We start from the raw sequence: 24,607 nt of genomic DNA, 5'->3' as shown, positions 1-24,607 counted from the left end.
CAGTGCCTTCGTTCATGCTATAACCCATCCATACAATGTCCTCTCCTCCCTGCCTCTGCCATTTTTCTATATCCTGGCTAACTTTTACTAATCACTTGGTAGGCAATAGAGATGTCATCTGCCCCCAAAATGTCTTCCTTGATTCATGCCTATGCCTTCAGAAATCTTTTTTTCTGTATAGCCATAATTATTGCACTTGCTGTCACAAAAAAATAATTATTTATGTGCTGTCTTCCTCCCTGTTCCCGCCCTCATTGACTGTGCTCCTTTAGGAGAGAGAGCATCTTAATCACTTTTGAATTCTCAATGCCTAACAAAGTATGTACAGCATGATAAACACTCAGTACATGTTATGAAAGAATAGTATAAATAAATGTGAGATCGGGAGAATAAGTGAATGAATGAATGAGTGAATGAATGAGTGAATGAATGAATGAATGAATAAAGGAGCCCCAGAAGACCAGGCAAATTACAATTATTTTTATAATTTTAAGCCAATCTCTAGAACTACAAATGGAAACTATATCTAGTTAATGTCTAGTGAAGCATTATCCTTGGGAAGGTTAAACGACCTCCATAGTTTCAAAAGGGATGATTCCCATTTCTCCTTTTCTACTTTCTTAAAAAGATAAAGATAAAGCCACAGATAACTGGATAGAGAGTAAGCTGTTCATGGGTCAGTCCAACCATGCTTCCTAACTTGAGCTTACAGATACTCCAGATATACCTGTGGAGTGATGCAGGGACCAGGTGATTATGCAGAACTTACGCACTGGGAGCATGCCCAACTACATAGTTTGTAGGACCCAGTGAAATATGAAAATATAGGACCCCTCACTAAAAAAGTGGGAGTAGAAGTGCCATCAAAATTACATAAAGGCTTTTTCCTTTCTTCCTTGTGATTTTCCAAACTTGATATGGTGTTTTTTATTTACTATTTAGTATTCTGAGTAAAGAAAAATAAAATTTTTTCTTATTAGCATAAATTTTGCCATTTATTTTTATATTGTGAAATGCCAATTTTGTTTTTATTTTTATTTTTAAGATTTTATTTATTTATTTGGCAGGGGGAGTGGCAGGCAGAGGGAGAGGGAGAAGCAGGCTCCCTGCAGAGTAGGGGAAGACCGATGTGGGACTCGATCCCAGGACCCCAGGATCATGAACTGGGCCGAAGGCAGTCGCTTAACCAACAGAGACATCCAGGTGCCTGAAATGCCAATTTTAAACACAAATATCAAAGTATTTAATTTGTACGTAAAATCACCAAAATCACACAGCTTCTGTTTTATAGCTTTAATCCAAAGGGTGACTTGAACTGGCCAAAAGAGACAAATACAAACCAAACTCAGGAAGGTTGAAGGTTGGAAGGAAGGAAGAAGTTTTCCAGGCAAGGGAGTGCAGACCTCACAGGCACCTAGGACCCTGCATCCTAATGCAGACACAAGTGCCTCACTGCAGAGCCTGATATCTGCTAAGCCCCACCTTCCAAGAGCCCTGTAACCAATGCCCAGCACCTTGAACTTGGCAGGGTCTGGGGAAGTCAAGCTAGGCATTTCTCTTTCCTAAGGGCGCATCATTTGAACATATGGGAGACAGAGGACCTCCAAGGATTTTTAAATCTCTGTGTCAGGACATGCTTGATACCTGGATCAAGGATAAACTTTGGTTCACTGCCCACCAGACATGCCATGGTACTGCCAGTCAGTGGGGGAATAAGGGACAACACACCCCACCCTGAGGTGCCATATAGTATGAATGCCTAATCCCAACCCATCTTGTGCCAGTGCCCACAGCCCTGCTGGAGGTAGAGAGCAGGGCATCAGCAATTTTAGGACCAGGTAGAGAGGGGGGCCAGATGGGGCCCAGGGCTAGTGAGCCTAGGAAGCAGTGAAGAGCTTTTCAGTAGAACCCATCTCTGAGTCATGGTGAAAAACCCCAACACATACTCCATTGACCCATCAGTCTTCACTTACAAAGTACATGGTCAAAGAAAAAATGCTAAAGAATTTCAAGACAGCAACCACAGAGCATTAAAACCCCAAGCACAGGGCACTCCTGAGCCTGAGGCCCAGTGGGATGCCCAATTAAGCGACTTGTCCGTGGCCAAAAAGCTAAGTAAATGGCAGAGCTAGGAATAAAACCTACATTTTTTTTTCCACCACACATGCTGCCTCTTTCAGAATAGACTATTTCTGGCAAAAACAACATGAAACTAGAAGATTTACAGCTCTATGTTCTTAACGAAAAAAATGGGGAAAAAAGTAGTTCCTAGCAGGCATGCTTTATTTTTAGCAATATTACTTTATAGTTTATGAAGCAATTCCATAAACATTATGTACCATGTCCCTAAAAGGTAGGCGTCATTGGTATCTCCATTTTACAGACGAAGAAAGGAAGCTTACTTGCCCGGAGTCAGTTAGCTATTAAAAAGCAAAAATGCAATGTGAACCCAGGAGCTCCAAATTCCATCCTCTTTATTAATCTCCAGTTCCTCAATAGAGATAGTGGGAAAGGGAGTTGATGCAGACCACAGGGCTAGTATGGAGAAACTACCCCCGTCCTGATCTCTGTGAGGCGATTCCATGAGGAAGACACTTGTCTGGACACTAGGGGATGTGGGGGCATCTGGTTATCTGCTCCCATCATCCCCTTTATTGGCACCTCAGTTGTCACAGCTGCTCTACCACTTCCTGTGTGATCTCAGTCAAGTTTCTAGTTATCTCTCAACTTCAATTTTCTCATCTGTAAAATGGGAGTATTAATATCTATTTCATAGAATTGTTCTGAAGATTAAAGTAGTGTCTGGCCCACAGTCAACACCCAATGAATGTTGCCAGTCATTATTATTATTACTACTATTATTATTATTAATTCAGTGGGTGCAGTTGGCTAAACCCAACTAAGTCTCTGTCCTCTCTCATCATTATATAAATGTTTATTAATACCCAACACTCATTTAAAGAAAATAACTTCCCCCAAACAAGGAGAAATATTCTTCAAACAATATGAGTATATGAGTAGATTTACTCCTAGCTAGAACCTCCAGGACAGATGCTGTGTTAAAAAGGAACATCTGGTCCAATTTCATCATTGTTCAGTTGAGAAAATAAAGTCCCAAGGAAGTTAAAAGACTTTTCCAGGTTTACACAATTAATTAGTGATAAGTCAGTACTCCTAATTCAGTGCTCATTTCCAATGAATGTTGCTTCCATAAGACTAAACATAACTACATTGCTTTATTGCCTTGAAATATACCTCTGCTTTCATAATGCAACATGCTTATGAGAACTGTATATTCTTATTATTTTATTCATTGTAATTGACCCTGATGATCATTATAATGATTATTATACCATGGATAATGGTTTAAGTTCATCGTGCTCCTTGTACACATAAACTGAAGGCTATACCAGTATTATTTTCACAGTGTGTTCTCTTTTTCCCTGTCGGAAGGGAAATATTTTTGAGCCATATGGGATCCTAATTCTCTGAATGCTTTTAGATTATCAGATGTCTCAACTGACAGTCCTGGATGGAAATCAAATCATGAGAATTTGCAAAATTGAAAAAAATTAAGAACATTTTGGTGTTATCGTGTACCGGAAATTCCATCTTTATCTTTTCTTCAATTAGGAAAAAAAAATCAGACATCCTGAATATTAGAATTTTCAGCTCAAACTTTTCAACCCCTTTGCTACAAACTTACTTAGTGATCCTTAGACTGGATATTTTTATAAACTTATGGTTTATGTTTTTTGCTTAGTATTCATTCTTTCACGTTTTTATTTTATTCAAAAGTTCAGCAAAATTTAGGTAATAGGGAAGATGCAAAGATGCTTAAGTCATGATCATTTCTCCCAAGAATTGTGCTATCCAATGAAGAATATAGGACATATAACATCAAGTAGAAAGAAATAAGAGATTCTATGGCCTATTTAGCATCTGCTTTAACTTAGACAAGATACGTCCGTTTTTAGTAATGCTCAAATTAATACTAAGGAATTTGTGATGGTTTTGGTACCAGTGAATATTTTGGAAGTAAAACTCAAAACTTCTCTCTTTAATTAGAAAAATTAGACAATGGGACATTTAATAATATTCATCATGAGAAAGGGTGTCTCCCTTTCTCCTACATCTTGTTCTTGTTTACTGAGGAAAATGGTAGGAGAAAATGAGGAAAGAGTATCCTTCATAGTATAGATGCCATACAGAGAACATGGGTGTTTGTGTGCCTTGCACAAATTTTTCCTTTGTATTCAACCTAAGGCCAAATGGTGGAGCTACACAACTCTACAACAGCCCAAAGAACTCTTCCGAGTTGTGATTTCGCTCAGCATTCTTTAACCCCTTGGTTGGGTTAGCCTCCTGCCTGTCTAACCCACAGTGACCATCTCCTCATACTAAATTCCAGTGTTGTTTCATGTCAGTCTGTTCGAGGTGCTATAGCAAAATACCATAGATTTCTTGGGTTATACACAGCAGCAATTTATTTCTTACAGTTCTGGAGGCTGCAAGTCCAAGATCAAGGCACCAGCACATTTTGTGACTGATAGGGGCCCACTTCCTAGTTCATAGATGGCCATTTTTTTCCTCTGTGTCCTCACATGGCAGAAGGAGCAACGGTGCTCTCTCAAGGCTTTTTTATACAGCACCCATTCCATTCAACAGGGCTCTACCCTCAAGACCTGATCACCTCCCAAAGGCCCCACTTCCAAATATCATCACATTGGGAATTAGATTTCAACATATGAATTTGGGAGGGTCACAAACATACAGTGAGTTTTCTCAACACCACACTTTTTATATAAAGCAGGCCAAAACAAAGTTTCCATGGGGGCGAAAATGCTTTCTACTGAAGACATTTCAAGAAAAATGCCTTCAAGACCAAAACTAAAATCAAAAATAAATGTGGGGAAAAGTCAGGAATATTTGTTCAACTGTTTCAATAGGGTAATCACCATTCACCGCCTGCCAAAGGCATTCCAAGTTACCAAGGACCTAACCACAAACTTTGACATCTCTAGAGTTCAGGGAAAAGTCACGCGCTTGGGCCAACCTAACAAACCCCCCAAATGTTCTCACTGTTTCTGCTCTGTTAAGATTATAATGTGCTCAAGTTTTAAGTGTAAAAATTCTTTCCTATAAAAACTCAAATTTATGTAAAAATGTGCTTCCTTTATGAACCACAATGACAATTCAATCTCTGGATGCCTGTCATCTTCAATTAGAAGCTAAAAGCCACTCCCAGATTTAAAATCTGTCAACTCTATGGACACTTTGGTAATTTCACATCCAGTAAATGTGAACAGAAACCAAAATCCATAAGAAATAAATTCCTTCAAGTAATTATTTCTGTGAGATTTCATAATTTTAAGTCAAAATTAGAACAAACAAATCTATAGATGGACACACACAACCCTCCCAATTTTGTTCTGATAACTTTCATTCTTTCTAATATCCTTCTCTACTCCTCTTTGTGGTTATCACACCCAGGTCTGTCTAAGGTAAATTGTGAATACCTGCTGTCTCCGTTATGACTTCTATTACATGCCATACTCCACATCCTCGTCATTATTTCCACTAACAACAGATCAGCACTGGCCAGAGCCACTTGTATGCAAAATATGGAGAAACTTTAAATAACTTTTCTTATTTAGAGACTAACGCTCCCATAATTCATGCTTGCCTGCTTACAGATATCCAATAGGGTTATTTGTTTTTGGTGGTTAACTGACTGTGAACCCATCTCTGTCACTGTACATGAACAATGACCAAACTTGTCAAGGGAAAGTGCATGGTCACTTTCTAATGGACATACAAGGATACCAGGTGAATTCCTCCTTCTTTATCAGAAAAGTAAAAGTTTTTCCAGAAGTGCCCCAGTGGGCAAATTTTGTCACATGTCCATCCATAGCCTCCATAGTGGAAGATAGAAAGGGAGAAGGGGATCTGCTTACCAACAATGTCTACAACTTAGCAATAGAAATGCTGAGTCCATGGAGTATGGATGTTTACATTTTAACAGGTATTATTCAATCTCTGTCCACAGTTGTATCAATTTAGACACTATATCAAAGGCCATTCTGACTTTTGTCTTTGCCATCTGGCTTTTCTTTTTGATTGAAATGAAAGGTTATATTTAGCTTGGAAATTTGACTCCCCAGTGAGGCCAATTCCTGTGGTTTTCCAACAGGTCATATTTCATCCAATTTTCCTCAGATTTCAGTGTCTCCAGGCTATCATTTCAATTCAGCCTGTTGAGCTCAAGTTCCATGTCACCCAATTCCTCCATCCATTCTTCACACCATAGCCAGAGTATAGTAGAAAAAAAAAGATATGTCAGTTTATGTCTTTCAGTGTTTTCCATTGCACTTAGAAAAAAATCAAAGCCCTTATCAGGATCTCTGTTGTCTATGCCCTGTTTCCCCTCCAGTGTCCTCTTCCCCCTCAGTCACTATATTTAGTCTCATTAGCCTTCTATCTATTCCTAGAATCTACCTGGCTCTTTTTCCACCTCAGTGCCTTTTACCTGCTGTTCCTTCTACAACGCCCTTCTAATGGCTCTTTCTGTGTTTTGGTTGCTCCTTTTAATCCCTCATGTCTCAATTTACATGTCACTTTCTCAGAGAGGCTTTCGTGACCATTCTTTCTAGCAGAACTCTCCTTTGTATTTTTTTTTTTACCACAGCACTGTATTAATTTTCCTTAGAGCAGTTTTTACTAGACATGTGAACTTGGGTAAATTATTAGCTTCTCTGTGTCTTCAATTCTTTATTTGTAAATAAGGGTAGTAACTGTACCAAACTCAAGGGCTTTTGTAGGCAATAAACAAAATAAAGCCTTAATATTTCTTGGCCTATATAAAACTTGCTAAGTAATAATTACTTGCATTATTTTTGTTTTGTTTTGTTATTTTCCTGTTTTTCCCACTAGACTATAAACTCTAAAAGCAGAGGGACATTGTCTGCTCTGTTCTCAGTGTGTCTCAGGACCCAGCCCAGTGCCTGGCACATAGTAAGTGTTCACAAAATATTAGGTGAACAAATATATGTTGACCAAATGAATTAGTGACAAGTCCTACCTCAGTGGTAGCTCTGATTGTGGATTGGACTCTACTAGCTCATTTCCAGTGTTCAGTCTTCTGTAAGGCTGCCAGATTAAGCAAATAAAATATACAATCCTAGGTAAATTGGAATTTCTCTGTTTTATCTGGAAACTGTACTTTCCTCACTACCACCTTCACCCTTAATAAGCAATACTTTCACTCTCTCATTCTCTCCCTCCCTGCCTTTCTCTTCTTTGGTCCTCTCCTCCTACATTTATTTGACTATTTCTGAATATAGTTCAATTTCAGGTAACCTCATCATCCTTAAATCTGTAGATATCCACTCCGTGGGGACAACCATCTCTTTGATGGATTAATGAGTCACCTTTATGTCCAGTCTCCCAATTCCCACAGGACTAAATTATCCACCTTCACTGTGACAGGCTCCTTCAGTCTGGATAGCCTTCTCAGGGGACTGCAACAGACTCTTTTCTCCAGATTCAGAACATGTTAAGTTAGGGACACAAATGTCCTTAATACATTCACAGGCATTTTCTACCTTATTGGATAATTTTCAGACATCCTGGCTTTGAAAGAGACCTAAAGAAAAGAAATCCAACATGGCCTTTCCTGGTTGACCAGACAGTTAGTTTGACAAGGCTTTACAGAAGAGCTGAGAAGCACCAAGTCAATGCCATACTGTTATTTTCCACCTTCCAGCACAGTCCTGGCTCAGAACATAAGAAGTTACTTGGTGCTTTAGCCAGACTCTGTCACTTATATTAACATGCTTGGCTCTGGATTACACTAATGCAGTTGGAAGAACTAACTGCTTAACCTTTCAGAAGGTAAATAATTAATTTGAAATAAAATGTGTTGGAGAAACCATGGCAGTTACTCCCAGTGGTCTGTCAGTATATATGTAAGGCTGTGGTGAAAATAGCATCACGGGAGTTATTTCTTGGCAGTGTTACACATCCATTGACTGGAATCTCCAACCAGAAAATGGCCTCTACTGAACATTTGATTCCTTTACTGTAGCAAAGAAACATTAGTGTCACAGTCTGAAAGAATAAAACACTGATCCCAGATCCATTGTATTTTAACTGTGTGAACTTGCTAGATGGTTTCACAGCTCTGGGACTCAGTTTCCTTGTCTGTGATATGAAGGTATTGCCTCCTATCTTATAACCCTGTAGAAAGGTTTCTAAATAAGGTGAACAAAGTACCTGGTACTCAGTGAGTGCTCAATGGCTGCTAGTTAACATTAATCATTTTAGGCACTTTTTTCTGTTTCATCATGTGTGGCTGTATTGGTTATACTCGGGAGCAAATTACCTTTGTTTCTCCAGAGAGGATCACTTGCAAGAGGAGCCTGTTGTAAATACAGAGGTGCCATGTTCCTCTTCTGTTAAGAGCAGGGTGTCCAAACTAACCTAATTGCTGCTCATTTTTCTCTTATGAGGCACTGGGGAATGTTCAGCATATTAGATGGAAGAACAAAACTCAGATACCTGCCAAGATTATGTACGGCCTACCCAAGGAAAAATTTTTTTTTCAACTTCACAGCTTGTGATTGGAAAAGGACACAGGACAGCTGCTAACTGTTTTCATCTCCACTTTTGGCATGTTCTTCTAATAGCTCTCCTGTCACAGTCTGCAGCACAATGGGAACTAAACGAGTAGGACTGAGGTGTCCCCCCAGCTCCATCCCTACCCCCTGCTCAGATTCAGCTATTGGGAAAGACCATTTAAAGCATTTAATATCCGCCCTACCCTTTTGGGAATGGTGTAACCCAGCTAGACACCACGCTTCAAAAGAGAGAGGGAAGTTAAAGCTTTGCGGTTAATTAGAGAATGTTTAGAGTAGAAACCNAAGAAAACCCCCCCCCCCCCCCCCGCGAGGTCTCTGCCAGCCCTGATTGCATGATTCAGTGCACAGAGAGGACTGGAGCAGAGGAGGGAAGAATAGGTCAGACAGCTTTCCAAATTCTGTTCTATAAAGAAAGATTCATTGTTACTCAAACATTGTGAAATCAACGTAAAATATGTTGGAACACTTGCTTTCAAATGTGAATTTCCTGTGGCTCTAAAGCAAAATGCTAATGGTTTAGGTCAAGTCACATTTTTTTACTGAACCTTTTATCTCCTACACTAACCCCACTGGAGGCGGTATGGGGTAATAGTTATGAGAAAGGCTGTTATTAGCTAAGAGAGCTATGGTGAGAATTAAATAAGATAATATATCTAAGGCATTTAGAACAGGGCCTGGCTGGGGCTCCTGGGTGGCTCAGTCAGTCAAGCATCTGCCTTCAGCTCAGGTCATGATCTTAGGGTCCTGAGATCAAGCCCCACATCAGGTTCCCTGCTTAGTGGTAAGTGTGCTCTTCCCTCTCTTGCTCTCTCTCTCTCAAATAAATAAATAAAAATATTCAAAAAATAAAAATAAAAAAAACAGGGCCTGGCACAGAATAAGAACTCAGTAAGTGTGTAATTTATTTTATGCTTACACCAACTGCTATTAGTGTGAAAATTGAAAGAAGACAGGTGTTCATAAGCTTCATATTTTCATATGCATGTTTCCAGAAAAAATGTAAGAACATACAAATAAGTTTTGTTCACAACCTCATTTCTTCTTGTAGGACTGGTGGATTAACATCCTTAAAAATGAATAGCTTCCACTTGTATCTGTAACTTTTGACAAAGGAGTACAAATTACTGTATAAATGACTTTGAAGTCTTATACGTAATTCTAAAATCTATATGAACACATTATAATTAGAATTATAATTTATGAAATCATCAAACCTTGCTCAATACTTTAACAAATAAACACCTGGTTACTGAAATTCCCTCCCTCTCTTTCTCCATATCTTCAGAACAGATGTTCAAAGGGGAAATAACCTTGAAAAATAAAGAGGGAAAAACTGGTAGTATAAAACTCATTATAATCATGTTAGTTATAAATACTAATCTTAAAAAATAATTCTAAGATATAGCTTATTTATTAAAATATATACTTTACATATATAAGATGCTCTCTAACTTATTGCTCAATAATGTGACATTTATTTGAATCAATAATCCATGTGGCCTAAAAAATCTAAGAAACTCTCTTCATAAGCTAAGAATGTGAAAATCTAGTTAAGCTGTGATCAAGGAATTCCATTGCATTAGACAGAATATTTTCAAATGGAGGGCTAAGGTAGGTAAAGAAGTATACTGTTTTCTTCCACTGTCATTTCATTCATGTAAGAGAGGGAATTAAAATTGGAAGAAGAGCACACACACAAAATTTTTTTAATTTAAAAAAATAAAATAAAATTGGATGAAGCACATCATCCATTATCTGATTACTTATGGTAACCCATGTTTCCATCTGATGAATGAAATAAAGCTTTCCAACACTAATAGGAGAATTATAAATCTGGGACCTATCCCAATAGTTACCATCCTAATCATGCAGAAAAGACTGGCATTCAGTTTACTTGTAAGTTGATATAAAATTGACTCAAAACCTTTACAGAAGCTAAGAGGCACATTATTCCAAGAATATTGTATATAGTTTTATGCCACCACATCATTTATGCTGTAAAAAGTATTAAAAATAAACTAAAATATGTGTTTCTCCATGTGTGAGTTTGCAAGATCTTGCTATCATTCTATTATACAAATATTCTATTTTAAATATTTCAGGCCACACAAATTGTGGAGAAGAATCTAGTTTAGTTAATTATAGAGTAAAAGAAATATTCTCCAAATTGACAGCATCCTCTCGATTTTTTCAGTCTTGGACTGAAGAGAGAGAATAAATAACATCCAACTTAAGCTTATATTAAAAAGAAACAAGTTCCCTATGGTCCTTAAATATGTTTCCCTAGCATCTGTAGGGATTTATTATATATAATATGCAATGTGAAGGAAAGTTTGCTAAATAAATATGCTATACAATGAGGTTATGAAAACAAAAGGACTTTTCAAGCTGGAGTTCTGAGAGACAGAAGTGATCAGTTTAGATGTATTTGAGAGATGATTTCAATAAATAGCTGTTATATTTCTCATGGAGCATTGAGTACAAAACACTACTCTTTATTCTATTTGGTCATCTTGTTAGTTTATCACAGCTGAAAAAAAATCCAATAATATAAAATATTCTCCCTGGGGTCAGAGAAACTTCAGTTTTCAGCTCTCAGAGCATAAAATGTGTTATTTTTTCTCATTCCATGATTTAAGAAAGCAATAAAGACCCCCTGAATTAGCTATTTCTTGTCAGTAAAAGAACAGTTATTCTAAAAATACTGTTTTGGGCCTTTGATCCTTCTAGTAAGTCATTAACTAAGCAACTTTATCTATTGATTGTTATTCCCTAAGTGTCTTATACAATGTGCCTGGTAGTGTGCTAAGAAAATAAGAAATTACTCCTTGATTTGCTTTGTCATTTTTATAGCATAGATTCCTAGACCCATAAGAAAGAAACACTAAAACACTAATGAAAATAGAACTGCTACTAATTTGTTTTAATGACTGAAAAATTAGAGGAAGATTTGCTGAACATCCTTAATTTTATGTTCCTGAAATTTGACTAAGAAGCACATCAGTTATATCCTAAGGATGACTCATGAGTATTTCCGACTCCCTGTTCTGATTCCCTATCAGTCCCTATTTTTTTTTCCCTATCTGTGTGATTCAACTACAGTTTTAATGTCTTTAGGTGTGGAGAAGTACTGTCTAATAGAATTTTCTTTTACGACAGAAATATTCTCTATTTGTGCTCTCTAGTACCGTAGCCACCAGCCACATATGGACAACCCATTTTTGAAATCCGGTTTGAAAAGAATCAAGTAGACATGGCAATTGAGAAGTCTTTCTCAATATTTGGCAGAGATACTGAGTGGAAGTTGGGGGGGGGTGAAACTTATTGCAATGGGTTGAGGAATAAATTGGAGATGAGGAAGTAGACACAGGATGTGTACTGGGGATGAGAATGCAGTGTAGGAGTTGATTAAGCAGCAGACACACACATAACGGAGCTCTACTCCAAAAACCTCTGACTGGCAGTCATGTGAAAAATGAATGGAGGAGGGAGAAAGCTAGAGTTTACATTTAGCTATTATTGAGGCAGGGGCGGGGGGGGAAGGATAAGCTGAGATTTTCTAACATTTAGTGAACGCAAGTCCTAACATGAGAATAAATTCCAGCTCCCCAGGAAGAATGGAAATGTTTATTGCCTTTGATGGCACATCTGTTACCCAACCGCAAATGAAACGGTTAGTTGTAAGATTTGAAATATTTGATTCTTCTCTGAAAAGCTATAAGAATCCATGATATTACAGAATGAAGGTATTCTGTCATTTCTTTTAATAATATTATAAATTCCTACCTTATACTGAGATTAATTTGTCCCCCAAAAAAGTGCATTCTTGTATTTCTCTATAATTACAGTTGACCCTTGAACAATGCAGGTGTTTAGGGTGCTGACCACCCCCTCACCCCAGTTGCCCCATGCAGCCAAACAACTGCATATAACTTTTGTCTCCCTGAAAATTTAACTAATAGCCTACTGTTGACAGGAAGCCTTACTAATAACATAAACAGTTGATTAATCCATATTTTGTATGTTATGAATATTATATACTATATTCTCACAGTAAAGTTAAACTAGAGAAAAGATAATGTTATTAAGAAAGTCATAAGGAAGAGAAAATAGATTTGCAGTGTACTGTATTTATTGAAAAAAAAATCAAGGTATAAGTGGACCCATGTGGTTTAAACTCATGTTGTTCAAGAGTCAACCATACTTCTTAAAGCTAACTTTAGGTCGCGAGTTTTGAAACAATAAAATGTAATTGCAATGTAAATGTAACTTCAAATTACACAATCCATATTTACACATACATTTATGTATGTAAATATACTAATCAAAAGTTGGAAATGACTGAAATCATTGCATTTTAGAACTGAATGAGTATTCATTGAACTGCATTTTATGGGTGAGGACCATGAGACCTAGAAATAATATATGACTTAGCTAAGTTTACCCAAACAAGATTCGGACCCAGATCTTTAGACTCCAAGCCTGGTGGTGTTTCAAAAAAAGACTGGGTAGATGATGCACAGGATATTTTTGGTATCTCTATATATTGCAATAAGAGAAAAAGTAGAAAATTTCTAACAGCATGCCTCATTGGGGACAGTGAATCCTTTTCTTTGCATTTCCACAATTAGTACCATTTCCCCTTGAGTACATTCTCACCATTTGCACTGTGCTTCCCAAATTTTCACTCATTTTTCAAAAGTGTTTGATAATTATTCCATATGCTAGAAAATTTGACCCAAAGAGAAGATGTCTAACTTCCCCACAATTTTTCAAACAGGTTCTTCCTACTGAAGGTAGAGAAGATGGTACATTGGGAGTTCAGAGGAAGAACAGTGGTTTTAAGGATTTAATCCTTCAAATCATTTCAGTATTCGAATACTGAAATCAAATTTTCATGATTACCGATAGATAGTAGGTTTCTATAATTGCTGAAGCAGAGACACACCAAAGAATGTGTGTGAGCTGATGTTGTGGGCTGCTAATTTAGCCCATGGAAAACCTGGTAATTGTCTAACACATAGATGGACAAAGTTTTTTGTTTCTCAGGGTTTGGTTTTTTTTTTTTCTGTTTTTGTTTTTTAAGATCTTTTTAACTCCTTTTGGAAGCCCTTTAAAGACTAAAAATCAAATACAGGATGGTATCATATATCCTACTCATGACATACTGGTCCATTTCTGAAAATAATAATGCTTTCTCAAAATGAAGCCATTTGTATTCTTAGCCATGCTCTATTGTGTGCACAGAGTAATTTCTTGAGAGCAATGTTTCCTGTGGCATTTTGCCAAGACTGGCTTTATTTGTTTTTCATTAGGCTTTTCATTATCATGCTGCTATATACCTGGATCATTCTACCTCCTCTGAGAAGGCCGGGGTAGCTTAAGCATAGGAATGATACGATGAGTAGGTGGAATGTTTTTGTCCCGTGAATGCACATTTTAAATCTCTAGCTATGGTACCATTCTTATGGCTTTAATCTTTCTAAGAACAATCAATTATCCATTTTATAATGTAGTCTGATAGTAAATTGTTGACATTCATCTATTCTGTACAGGGAAAGATATTAGTCTCACTTTGTACCACACTAGACTGCCCATCCTCCTTTATTACATCAGGAAAAGGCATCATGATTTACCCTCATTGCCCAAGCCTGGAACTATTGTGTGTTCTGCATTTCTCCATCATTCCGCGTATTCAGTCACTCAGTCAAACTTCTTGATAGTTTCAAACCCACCCATCTTTTTCTATCTCCCATGACCACCACTACCTCAGTCTAAACCCACATCATCTCTAGAACAACTGCAGTAGTTCCTAATGTCTCCATCCTCCCAGGATTGCCCTAATTCATTCTCTTTTGCTTTAAATATCTGTCAGTACCCATTGCTCTCCATAAATATTCGTTCTGCAATTTTTGCTCATAAGTATTTTTCTTACAAATTAATAAGACAGTTTGATTTGTTCAGAAAAGGAGTGATCTGAATTCTGAACTTCTCTATAGACCCCTCGATTTAAAGGGAAACACTAGCTTACAAGCTACAAAAGACTAAAATTAAGGGACAAAATAAGCAATCTATACATTTCTGTATTAGAATATTAATCAAAGGCATAAAAAATCATTTAAATCAAAGAAATCCAGGACTAGACTGGTCCTTGGAGATCATGTGGCTCAGCTTTGTCATTTTATAGGTAAGGAAACTGAGGCCCAGCCACTAAATTGCTCTAAAACTAAACTTAATTGATCTTTCTAAATTTGGAATCTCATATGTAACTCCTGTTCTTAACAATCTGTCCATGGCTCCCTGTTATGGTCAGTATGAAGCCTGAATTCCCCAGCCTGGCGAACAATGTGCATGTAGTCTGGCTTCGGCTTACCTTGCCAGCCTTATCTTTTGTCCCCCTCTCCAGCTCATTCAAGAACCTAGTGCTTCCGAGTATGCTATGTTCTTTCTCACCCATGGGACACTGTACATAATTTCCCTTGTGTCCTTCCTCTGTTGAGTGCTAAGTCCTAACCATGCTTCAGATATCTGATCAGACATCATCTCCACTGAAAACACACCCCAGGTCCCCTTGGGGTTCCCAAGTGTGTGTCACCACATAGGACATTCACAGCATTCTACCTGCCTTTGAAAATCTGTTTCCGTCCCTGGACTGGAAAGAATAAAGATACTTGTGGGCAGGGACGTGCAAATTATCCATTGTTGTATCCCCATATCTTGATCAGATGTCTGGCATTCAGTATTTTAAGATTAATTATTAATTCCCACTTTTAACCCACCTAGTATATTTCAATTTTTTGAAATCTGTTTTCAGGGGAAGAAAAAACTGATTCGTTCATGTCAATGTATAGGTAGATCACTGAAGATCCTAACTGGCAACTCTTCTCAGAAGCATTTACATTTTTATGGGAACAGAGTTTTAGGTCACAGGAGTGAATCCCCAAAGCAAATAACTGAACCATAAATAGTAAGCCATGAGAGCATTTCTGAGAGGAAGGAAGCTTTCCCAGAACCTTCAACTCAGTCACATAGGTGACCTCCTACTTGCCTTCACCCTCACAGAAGAATGACTCTGTTTTGGTTTGTAAAAATCAGCTCACTTGTTGGTTATTTTTCTTTGCATTAAATAAATCATTATTTACCCATAGTAAAAATACCTGATTTAACTTGCAACATTTCTGGGTTTGTTTCAGGGAAGCAATGTTATGGAAGATCAGGATTTGTTGGAAATCGGAATCCTTAATTCTGGGCACAGACAAAGAATTCTACAGGCAATCCAGCTCCTTCCAAAGGTAAGCAATGCTTTCTTAGCCTGGCCCTATGTACAGCAGTCTTCAGTCTAGATGTGAAAGAGCTATTAGTACTTAGGACAACATCTCTACATATTGATGCAACTCCCAAAAGCAGTTCTTCTTAGGTCCAGTGAAACATTCAGACTTGTAAGACTGCTGTGGGCCAAACTTGGCTTTAGGTTGAAGAGAAGGATGTCATATAGGAAACACCACTGACCAGCAGGGCACCTTCAGGGCTTCTCTTCAAGTGTGAGTTCTTATATTGGTACAAACATCAGTCCAGGCCCCTCAGGTGACAGCTCAGGTACAAGAAGACAAGATCAATATTGGGTAGGCATGGAAATGTTCCTGAATTAGAAGTCTCATGACCCATGAGAGGCATTATCTCTTGTACAACTCCATAGACATAGCCTCCAGGGGCAAGAAATCTGCCTAATCATCACTCAGGGAAAACCAAAGTATCATATCCCCATCAGGTTTTTATAGTTTATGTATAAATCCTCCCAGTCTAGATGCAATTTGCCAACCAACATGTCATTTGAAATGTAAGCACTATGTTACCTAGCAACAGTGTTGACCTTCTGTTTCCGGATAAGTTTTCATAGGAGCCTAAAGCAAGAGGTAGGATCTGAGCCCTGGTCTTCAAGATATGTCAGACTCTAACCGATAAGGAAAAGAAAAGCATTTCAGGGAGCAGCAGAAATCATATAAACATAAATATAAATAGCCAAAGTATTAGGGGAATAGTGATTCTGCATGATTTAAAATGCAGTGGGATTTGCACAGCAATGTGAATATCCTCAATCATTGCCATTAAATTGTACACTTAAAAATGGTTAAGATGGTAAATTTTCTGTTTGCCATTTCACCACTGTTTTTAAAATATTTTTTTAAAAAGGAAAAAAAATCCAGTGTGATTAAAACAATTAGAGAGTAGAGAGTATGATCAGAGATAAAGCAGAAAAAGTATGTTGGGTCACTCTGTGTCAGGCTAAGGAATTTGAAATTTGTTCTGTAGGCACTGGGGAACAGACATGACTGGGCTACTTTAGGCCAGTCAGTTTTGGAGGCAATATACAATAGGGGGTGAGAAGGAAGGAAAGTTGAAGTAGGGTCAACCAGCTGGGAAAAGATTCAGGGGGCAAGACTGAAAGCAGATGCACAGTTAGACTTGCACCTAAATGTATGAACTTACCATATATTTTGTATTCTCCTCTGCTCTTTTCCTTTCTAATGAGGCTATAATTTCTCCTCAGAACAAGAAAGATAAATATTAACCACTGTTTCTAAGGAAGCGATCTGATGAAATTTGCCAACTGACAGTGAACAGAGTGTCTACTGATAGAGCTTAACACTTTTGCAAATTCAAGGAGAGTTACGCATACAAACGAGTTTGATCATACAATTTTCTACAGTAAAAGGAAAAGAATAAAGTGGCCTTAGAACTAATTCCAGAAGTAATTCTTATAAGCGTATTGTTCACCTCACTACTTTTGTATCTTAAAATTACTTCCTCAGCAAGTTTGCTCCTCATTGTCTGCAAGGACTTCACTGCTATCCCCCAACACTGAGCCCAGCGTGCAGCCCATGGCAGGCACTCAATAAATCAGTAAGTGACTACCCCCTTGTCATAAGCCTGCCTGTCAAGTTCAGCTCAAATAGTTCCATACCACTTCCTTTTTGAAACATTCCCTAAAATGGAACTGCTTCTCTCACCTTGGTAATTATCACCCTAGTCCAAACCAGCCACCATTAACTAGACTGCCACCATGGGTTCTAATCTGTCATCTCTAGGTTAGACTACAGGAGTCAATTTCTCATTGGTTCTCTCTAGCTCGGATAATTCATACGTAACTAATTTCTATCCTAGTTACCTTTCTTATCACTCTACATTTGAATTTCCACACAGCATCCAATGGTCCTTCTCAAATGTAAATCAGATCATGCCACACCCTGTTTAAAGTCTCCAGTGGATTCCCTTCTAACTTAGAATAAAATCTTTATCACAGCCTACAGAAGTCCATAGGATCTGGCCCCTTCCCACTTCCATGGCCTCAACTCTCACTCTCCCGTTTTCCTGAACTCTAGTTATGTGGTTTCTTTTTGTTCCAGAATATACCAAGCTCATTTTTGCTTCAAGGCCTTTCCATACTGGTCTCTTTGCCTAGAAAGCCTTTTATTCAGATTTTCATACACTTGAAAATACATCATCAAATCTCTACTCAGCTGCTGTCTCCTTACCGAGGCCTTCAGGACCTCAAAGTCACACTCCTCGCATACTATCACTGTCCTTCATATTACCCCATTTTAGTTTCTCCATGGCACTTGCGGCTACCCAAAGTTATATTATTTATGTGTTTGTTTTTTCCTTATTTTTCACCTTTCCCCCAAGATGCAGGGTCCATGAGCTCAGGGACCTTAACTGTCTTTTTTCCTTCTATATACCCAGCCCCTAGAGCCGTGCCAGTCACATCGTAGGCGGTCAAAAATGTTTGTAGAAGGCAGTAATACACTGCTGTCTCTTTCTTCTGAGATCTGATAGCTCTGCCTGTTCTGAAGGTGCTAATAATACTCCACCACTTCTGCCTTAGAAACACCCTGAAGGCAGAGACAATGTCACATCCATCCTTGAATTTCCCAGTGTGCTTACCTCAATACATGTGCATTAAAAGAATGAAAGAATAAGTTACTGAAAGAATATTTTCCTCATGGTATTCAAATATACACTTTTTCAAATCAAAAAGTGCCTCAATTTTAAGATATATCTGTAATTGTGTATATGCCGTTTGATAATGCGAAACAGAAGAACCTAAACTCAGAATTATATGGAGAATAAATGGAGTGTTTATTTTTAAGACAGCATATCATTCCCATTAGAGAAAACAATATAACAGAAACAATACAAAATTAAGCTTTTATCAAGAGGCTGATGCAAAAGTGCTTACTATGCACCCAAATGAGTAGAGAATATATAAAAACATCCAAACACGTGTTCAGCAGCACAAACAGAATGTTATAATGCTACAAATTGATGCTTTGCCTTCTTAGGTAATGAGCCCAATCTTCAGATGGTTAATAGTGTAATTTTACTGCCAGCACATTCATTTGCATTCACTCTAACTTTGCACTGCCGCAGAAGGGACACAGTGTCTCTGTTTTGTTTATGCAATTTTAGTCTTCAGAATATCTGTGTTCTTCATCTGTCATGAAAAATATTCCATGATTGCTACCTGAAATCCTTTAATTAACATATTGTGTTTTGGAATCCCTGAGATTGTTCCTAATAGAGAAAAGGTGGTTTGCTAAACACAGTCTTGATCTGTTAGCACACTTCAAAGCATGTTTTTCGTGCTTTATTTGTATTTGATGCTTCAAGGTTCAAAGACAAAAAGTTTATTCCTTTGGTAAGAATGGTTTTTCTGTAATATGCCCTTTTTAATATTAAAATATTCACCAGCGCAAAGGTCTGCATGTTCTCAAGAACATTTGATACCTCAAACACATGGAATGTATTCTATGTGTTCTAAGCATAGACATAGTTAGAACAGTAAGCACATTAATTCCTCCCTTCCACTCATTATTTCCCTCTGTCTTTTATAATGCTTGATCTTTAGTAGCAAAGTTCAATTATCCATTTTCACCCAGTCTCCACTTTCCTCACCAACCCCAGCTCAGTCTTTCCTTGAGTCTAAAAGTTCTCAGAACTTCCGAAGATCACATTTCACCCTTTTCTTTTTTTTAAGCAAGGAAACATACCAGACGTTTCACGAGAAGGTGGCTTGTTTTTTACTCCCACAGAAACTGTAAGCATATTGGACTTTTTCTGTCCCCTAGACTTGGGGAAATAATCTGATTTCTTATTTGCAACACATAATTTGCCTTTTTCCAGGTAAGAATTCCATATGACCAAGTATTTGGATAATCCTCCAAAATCCTTTTTAAAAGGTGTAATGTTTTTTGTCGTTTGACTATATAACACTTGAAAGTCAGGAATTCAGAGCATTTCATTTTAAAGGTTTGCAAGACTTGTGTCAAAGCCCATGTGTCTGCTCTCTTAATCTCTCTCATCCTGAATTCGAGATGTATTTCGGCACACCAGCAATTTTTATGTCACATGCTCGCTTCTTTCTCAGTATTTTCTTTCCTAATATTTTTATGTTTTTTATCTTTGGATTTTTTGAGTAGTGGTTTATACTCACTATCCCCTTTACTGTGCTCCCACCGATCCTTCAACCTACTTGGGTAGGTTAGGTTCCTGTGCTACCACCCCACACAACCAGTGCTAAAGTTATCAGTAACCAGTAGGGAAGAAAGTCCATATGCCACTTTCCACCTTCACCCCACTTCAGCTTTAGTAGGCTCCTATACTCATGTCAGCTGTCAGTATTGTCTTCTTTTAGACTCCTCATTACCCGCTTATCTTCCTGCCACCCTGATGCTCTCTCTCCTCCCGTGCTCATTTTCCTCAGTTAAATGTTGGAGTTCTTCAAAACTCAAACTCAACAATATTTGATGTCTAGTAAGTGCGTTACCACAGGACTCCTGGTGCTCATAGTTTTGTTCATCATTGTTAGCCTACTTCTACTTTCCTGCGTAATGAACATTTACATTTCAGCTGCTCATTATTTCTAAGTTCAATTCAATTTAATCAGTATTTTTTGGGCTACATACTTTCAATTATTTTTTTCACTGAATGACACTGAACACCTCTGGTTGGATTAAATTACCCCCTTTCCTATCCTCAGTTTGAGATTTTGGTAAGAAAAAAAACAACAACAACAGTTATTTGTTATTCCAATAGAAAAACAAGATTCTGCATTAGTTTCCTATTATTATATAACAAATTACCCCAAAACTTAGTGCATATAAAAATAACATTTATTATCTCAGACTTTCTGTGGACCAAGAATCTGGGAGCAGCTAGGCTGAGTCCTTGGTTCTGTGTCTCTAGCAGGGCTATAGTCATCTCAAGACCCAAATGGAAAGTACCCACTGCCTTGCTCACTCACATGGTTGTTTGTAGGAAGGATTCTGTTCCTTGGGGGTTTTGGACTGAGGCCTCAAGTGCTTCACAAGCTGTTGGCTGAAGGCTTTCTTCAATTCCTTGTCATGTGGGCCTCACCATAATGTATCTCACAGCAGGCATCTGGCTTCAACAGCACAGCAAGTGAGAGGACAAGGGTGGGTTAGGGAGATGGAAGTCACTATCTTTGGTAGCATGCCATCCTTTTGCCATATTCTTTTCACAAGAATCAAGTCACTAGATTAAGTTCACATACAAGAGGAGGTGTTTAGAGATGCAGTGACTATCTGGAGGTGGGATCACTGGGGGACCACCTCAAATATCTGCTCACTGCAAATACACTTTATAATGGTCCACTTTACAGTCTAGTTTCCAGGTCTATGTTTGTGGTTAAAGTGGAATAACCTATCAGCAATAACAACAAAAAGGGCTTGTTTTATTTCCATGAGCTATCTTCATGGGACTATGATATTCACAATTAGATGATTTAGAAGCCACATTTGCAATCGCCACTCAAAAAAGAGGCACATATCTCTGGTCTGTGGAGTTAGGTGTGAAAGAGCTGATATGATACAATGATACACAAATTAGAGACCCCAGAGATATGCCAGTTACACATAAAGACTTCATGATCTAAATGCCACTGATCTAAGTGATACACACAAATCAGCAATCCCATAAAACATTATACATTTTTCAAACATGTTCGTTCTTCATTGGTGCCTCACCACTGAAAGGAGCATATTTCCATCTATATTAGGAAAGTGAATTAGTCAAAATCTATTGGACAAGATGTTAAGGATGTTAGCAAACACATTTGTGAAAACAACCAAAGCTGTGGCGCCTGAGTGCCTCGGTCAGTTAAACATCTGACTCTTGGTTTCAGCTCAGGTCATGATCTCAGGGTCTTGAGATTGAGCCCACATTGGGCTCTACACTCAGCAGAGTCCGCTTGGGATTCTCTCTCTCCTTCTCCCTCTGCCCCACCCCCTCCCTCAAATAAATAAATAAAACTTTTTTAAAAATTAAAAAATAAAACAACCAAACCTAGAAGTAAAAGGGACCATGTAACCTTAAGCCTGATCAGAACAAATAGATAAAAGCAACAGTTGACCAAAAAAAGCTTGTGGGCAAGGATGTAGAGAGAAACTGACAGGGATTGAGAGCTCAAACTCTATTAAAGACAAAACAGTATGGGATGGTTGAAACTGTTGCAAACCAGAGAATACAAACCCTGCCCCTCCAAAAATACTAGTTTTGTTTCCAAACACTTTATTAATTAAACACATCACTGGGAACCAGAGTTAGTTATAGCTGTTACAATGGGATCATGGACTATTTCAGAGCTCAAAAGGAATACTATGGATGTGCCATTATGCCAATATGGCTTCCTGTCCAAACCTATGCTCTTAAAGATGCTAGTTCTTTCAAGCTCCTTAAAATTCAGATGTGTGTTAATTCTAGTCTTGATGGTTGATGAAGATGCGTATAAGCTTTAGGGATAAATTGTTTAACCAATGTAATTTCTTTAAAAGTCTAGAAAGGAAGGTTCAGTCTTATTTCCCTGTCACTTAGAAAAATGACAGAAGCTCATTCCTATTTCTACTGCTATTTTTCAGAAGGGCAATGACAAAATGTAGGCTGCAGGCACAGAAGCCCTCAAGGTACATTTGACAGGGTAACTTTTCATTCTCCCATGCCATCACTCACTCTCCACCTACCCTCATTCTTTTACTTGCATTTCTTTGTTTTCACCAGCTGGTATCTTAAACTTTGAAAGCCACCCAATGTTGACTTACCACCCTATGAACATCCGGTTAAAGATAGACTCCTTAACAAAATCCCACACACATACATGCACCATTAACATTAGGGGCCCTAACTTAAAGTTAATACACAATTGAACCCACAGTCAAACCAAAAGCATAGGGTATTCTATTTCCTTTAGGTCTAGTCCTTGGTGAGACAAACTGTGGTGTTCTGAGAGTCCTTTCAAGTTCCATTCAATTCTGCAAATGTCTTATGATTCTGTGACAAACAGATATGCTCACTTAGATCAGTCAGTTCAGTGTAAAAGCTTACTTACTTCTAGGAGAAGCATTAGGGCTGTTGGAGAATAGGGAAGGAAGACAGACTGACCTCAAAGTGAAAAACTTAGGTAATTTGTAGTTTATAAATCTTAAAGTGACAGCAAATCATTCAGATCTTTTCTATCATTTCTTAGCCTTGCAACCCTGATGGCCTACATTTTCCTAGAGTGACCTCTTCCCCCGTGCCTCACGCTTTCTGTTTACACGTGGAGATCCATAACTAGTCTGTCGTTCAGGAGTACATTGGGAGAAGGAACGGCTGGTGCTTATAAAGTTCTCTGGGCCCTCTGAAATGACAGAGCCCAGTACATACAGAGTACGAAATAGCTATAGCTGATTGGGCTGCATAGAAATCCCAAGAGCTGCTGGGTGTGAGAGGAGTGCAGTCATAGCATACTTACCGATGCTCTGTTCCAAGATTTTTCTGCAGTTTCAGAAAGCAAGACGGCTGCATTCCTCCTAAGCTAAAGGGGGAAAGTCTTTTAATGTTTTCTTTTAAATGAATTTATCCTGGAATAGTTTATTATGTAGACCAGAGAGCTGAAATATCATTTTTGCTTGTAATCCCCCCTGATATTGACAGAGAAATAAGGGAGTAATTCTGGAAGTAAATAGGTTTTGATCTATTGCCACCCCCAGCAACTGTCATCCTTCAGTTTTGAGGAGTTCACCTCCATTTAATAAAGAACAATGGCTCCCTTGGAGTAATACTGCAATCAGTAGTAACAGTAGAGGAACTTTGATATCTGGGCACTTTCCCTTCCTTACATAATTCTTCCAAGAAGATCACAATTTAGAGCTGCAAAAGACCTTAAAACATCCAGCTCAATATCTCTCTTGAGTCTTTCACAGGTGAGGAAACCAAGTCTAGGGCGTATTAAATGACTTGCCCTGAGGCAGATTGTTTCTTAGCAACAGAAGTGGAACTAAATCCCATATGTCTGTGCTCAGGACAAGTGCCTCCCGGGCGAATACTGTGCCACATCAGAGACCCAAGGCTCTGAGGACGCCTGTGTATTTGTGAGAGAAACTGTAAAAAGAACAGGAAAGGACCAAAATGACTAAACATAAGAAAAAGAATTATTCATAATATTGGGGCCTTTCTTTAAGTTTCAGGCTTAAAAGGTAGTTTTTGCAAACTCCCTAAATCACTAAAATACCTTTTCAAAACTGGAAGGGAAGGATCCCTTCCAGGGATCCAAAAGCTCTAAAAAAGTAGGAAGGAGACAGGGAAAAGAAGAGGGGCAGACATAGACCATGTCAGCTGTCTGTGGCCATTGGAAGTCAAACCACTTCTTTACCCTCGAAGGTGGCCTTAGGAAAGCTTTATTAACAGTAGCCATTGCTGTTTCAAAGAAGGAAAAGCATAATGGAATAAAATAAAATAGCTGAAATAATATTATTTATTTTCCTCTTTGATCTGAGTAGAGAGGAAGGAAAGATGGGCAAGAGAGAAGGGCACTCTCTAGGAGAGAATGAAGACACATCTTTAGAGCATTAAGCTCCATGGAGATGACATTTTCAGAAGAATCAGCCAGGACGCAGTATGGTGTAATGGTTGGG

At 38.2% G+C, this 24,607-nt stretch overlaps 1 protein-coding gene across 13 annotated transcripts in view; it reads left to right on the top strand.

The window, feature by feature from the left end:
* The window catches only part of ANKS1B (ankyrin repeat and sterile alpha motif domain containing 1B), a 1,024,648-nt gene that overhangs the window by 700,240 nt on the left and 299,801 nt on the right, over positions 1 to 24,607 (top strand). For all 13 annotated transcript variants that reach the window (XM_034644189.1, XM_034644186.1, XM_034644187.1 and 10 more), the window contains one exon: positions 15,833 to 15,931. In XM_034644189.1, the coding sequence (XP_034500080.1) occupies positions 15,833 to 15,931 (99 nt within the window). The remainder of the gene's footprint in view (positions 1 to 15,832; positions 15,932 to 24,607) is intronic.

This window comes from Ailuropoda melanoleuca, chromosome 15 (assembly GCF_002007445.2).
Source record: "Ailuropoda melanoleuca isolate Jingjing chromosome 15, ASM200744v2, whole genome shotgun sequence".
NCBI lineage: Eukaryota > Metazoa > Chordata > Mammalia > Carnivora > Ursidae > Ailuropoda > Ailuropoda melanoleuca.
The sequence above is the reverse complement of the archived record's forward strand: the minus strand, read 5'-3'. Positions and strand labels throughout refer to the sequence as shown.